Source organism: Atta colombica, unplaced genomic scaffold (genome assembly GCF_001594045.1).
Source record: "Atta colombica isolate Treedump-2 unplaced genomic scaffold, Acol1.0 scaffold105, whole genome shotgun sequence".
Taxonomy (NCBI): domain Eukaryota; kingdom Metazoa; phylum Arthropoda; class Insecta; order Hymenoptera; family Formicidae; genus Atta; species Atta colombica.
Window position 1 is genome coordinate 2,472,243 of NW_017259190.1, and position 2,550 is coordinate 2,474,792.

Sequence of the window (2,550 nt, forward strand, 5' to 3'; positions counted from 1 at the left end):
ATGCAAGTATATAAAATAATATTCCACAAATTTTATAAATTTATGACACAAATTTTTGTATAATGAATATATTTATATATTTTCGATAACATTACTACTTTATCAGATGTAAAGGATAAATTTAATATTCTGATGAAAATTATCGCTTTAATAAATTTATGTTTCATATAAATAAAATTAAAAATATTTTGTTTATTCGAATTCTTATAATAATAAGAATGCCATATATAAATTCTTTTGCTTTTATATTGTATATGTAATGACTATATATTTTACGCGATGTAATTTCTCTTTCAAATTTTTATTTCACGCTTTATTCCAGTCTCTTGTCAATAGCTGCAGAAAATTTATGGAATATAAATTCTGCAAACAATATGCAAATAAAAGGATTTTTACTTTTCTCTCTATGGAATATCTACCATATTACATATCCATTTATTTGCTTGTGCCTGAGGGTCAATGAAGAAGGGCCATCGTTTGGAATTCATCACAAGAACCGCGTTCTCGATGAGTAGGGTATCCTTTGGTAAACCATTCATATGCCAATTTCTTATTTCTATTTGATTGCCGAGTGTTAATATCGGATTGCAGCCGGAAGTGTGAGGAACATCTTCACCAAGAGCATCATACCAGGTTGCCAAGAGATTTTGGCGATAAGTGTCCGTGAAGGGTGTTAGGTATGCAATTGCACCTGCAAGCAAGATGGAAGCTTCTATAGATACAAAGGAATTGTGTGAAATCAAATCTGTTCTACTACTGGAATAGACAAAGCTACTGCGGACTCGATTAAGCTGCTACATGTGAAGCTTTGTCAATCTCATATGAATGGAACAGTAAACAATCGTCACCAATGAACCGTATGAAGATATTGTGTTATTTACAATCGGACTAAGATTAGAGAGAATCTATGAGAAATATATATTTGACACTACGAATAATATTTATCGAGTTGATTACAGATGTAAGAAATTAAATTATTATTATAAATTAAAAAATCGCGTTATAATTAAAAATAAGTATGTTCATTAATTAAAAATTAATTAAAATATTTTTATGAAAATGCTTCTATATCTCTGTTTTGCGATTTTTATTTTTTTTTTATTTATCTTTAACTGTTACATATATTATTTATATTAAATATAAAAATATATGTAATATAACTTATATAATAATAAAACTTGGTCTATATATATATATATATATATATATATATATATATCTAATAAATAATTATATAAAACTTACCACTAAAGTATATTTTAATTAAAAAAAAATAATTTTATTTTAAGATTGTCAAAGGCATTACGCTAATAGGCCACGAACATCGCTAGCAGAATCAGATTATAGTCAATATTCTCTGTAAGAGGAAGCCGCTTCAGACAGGAAATTGAATTTATCAAAATTGTCTACGACTTTTTTATATAATAAAAAATTGTATCAGTCTATTAAAATACGTGAATCATAGAATTTCAGAAGTCGACGTAGCTCAACGTACCGGTTTGGAAATTATTGTATATAGCCACAGATTTTTTATATGTCCCTCAAAAAGAAGCAATTATCAGTAATGATATATTTTGACGATATTATTTTTTTCATTTGTTTGACAGAAATTTATTATTTATTTTCAATTTAGCGTTATTATTAATGTATATATTATTGACCAGACTGCTTTAATTATTTGTAATATTTGTTTGTTTACTGTTTCGTATAATTAAAATGTAATTTTGGATTAAAATAGTCTGTTGTTAGATTAAATATTAAAAATTAAAGATTGTTTATTGTGCAGTATGTATCGAAACTATTAAAAGGTTTTTGCTAATTATGTACAAATTATAAATTTGTAAATCATTTTATATAATAACCATTTTATGCAAAAAATTATCTTTAAAAACTAATAGAATGGCATTCTTGCTTTTTATATGCAAACAAATGTAAATAATTCGAGTGAAGCAATTTTTAAATTTTGCATACCTGATGATAGAAGAATATCACCGACAGCATTCTTTAAAGACATTTTTATATTATCTATCATAATAATCCATCGTTTTTGTTCATCCGACAGGCTTAGAATTAGTCTTACAGCTCGTGCTATTCGTTCTTCGCAAAGCTGCTTCTCTCTTTCTAATTCAATTTTCTTTGCTTCCTCTTCTTTCAATTGATCTTGCAATTTTTCAATCCTTTCCTCTACCTCTTGAAGTTTCATTGTGATATCTGCCAATGCTGTTTCGGTTTTAATGAGAACTTCTTCTGCTTTTTCCAAGGCTGCTATTTTGAGTGTGACTTTCTTATTTACGAAATAATAGTAGTATATAGCACGGATCCACAAACTTAAGGAATGGCAAGCTCTCGAAACTTGAAGTATCTTTCGAATATACGATTTAATAATTACATTATTATTGTTATCCCAATATAAAAAATATGCAGTATTTACAATTTATATTACATTTACATTTGTAACTGCAATATTCAGAAATCTTTAAAAATACTGCACAAAATATATATATGTATATATATATATATATATACCCTATATATATATATATATGTGTA

The 2,550-nt window shown here is 26.4% G+C and overlaps 1 protein-coding gene across 1 annotated transcript in view; it reads right to left on the reverse strand.

The window, feature by feature from the left end:
• Positions 1-2,550, reverse strand: part of LOC108688449 (dynein heavy chain 1, axonemal-like) — a 106,064-nt gene that overhangs the window by 10,107 nt on the left and 93,407 nt on the right. The window contains exons 44-45 of the mRNA XM_018194716.1: positions 1,972-2,362; positions 420-691 (exon numbers count right to left, since the gene is read on the reverse strand). Coding sequence (XP_018050205.1) covers positions 420-691; positions 1,972-2,362 — 663 coding nt within the window. The remainder of the gene's footprint in view (positions 1-419; positions 692-1,971; positions 2,363-2,550) is intronic.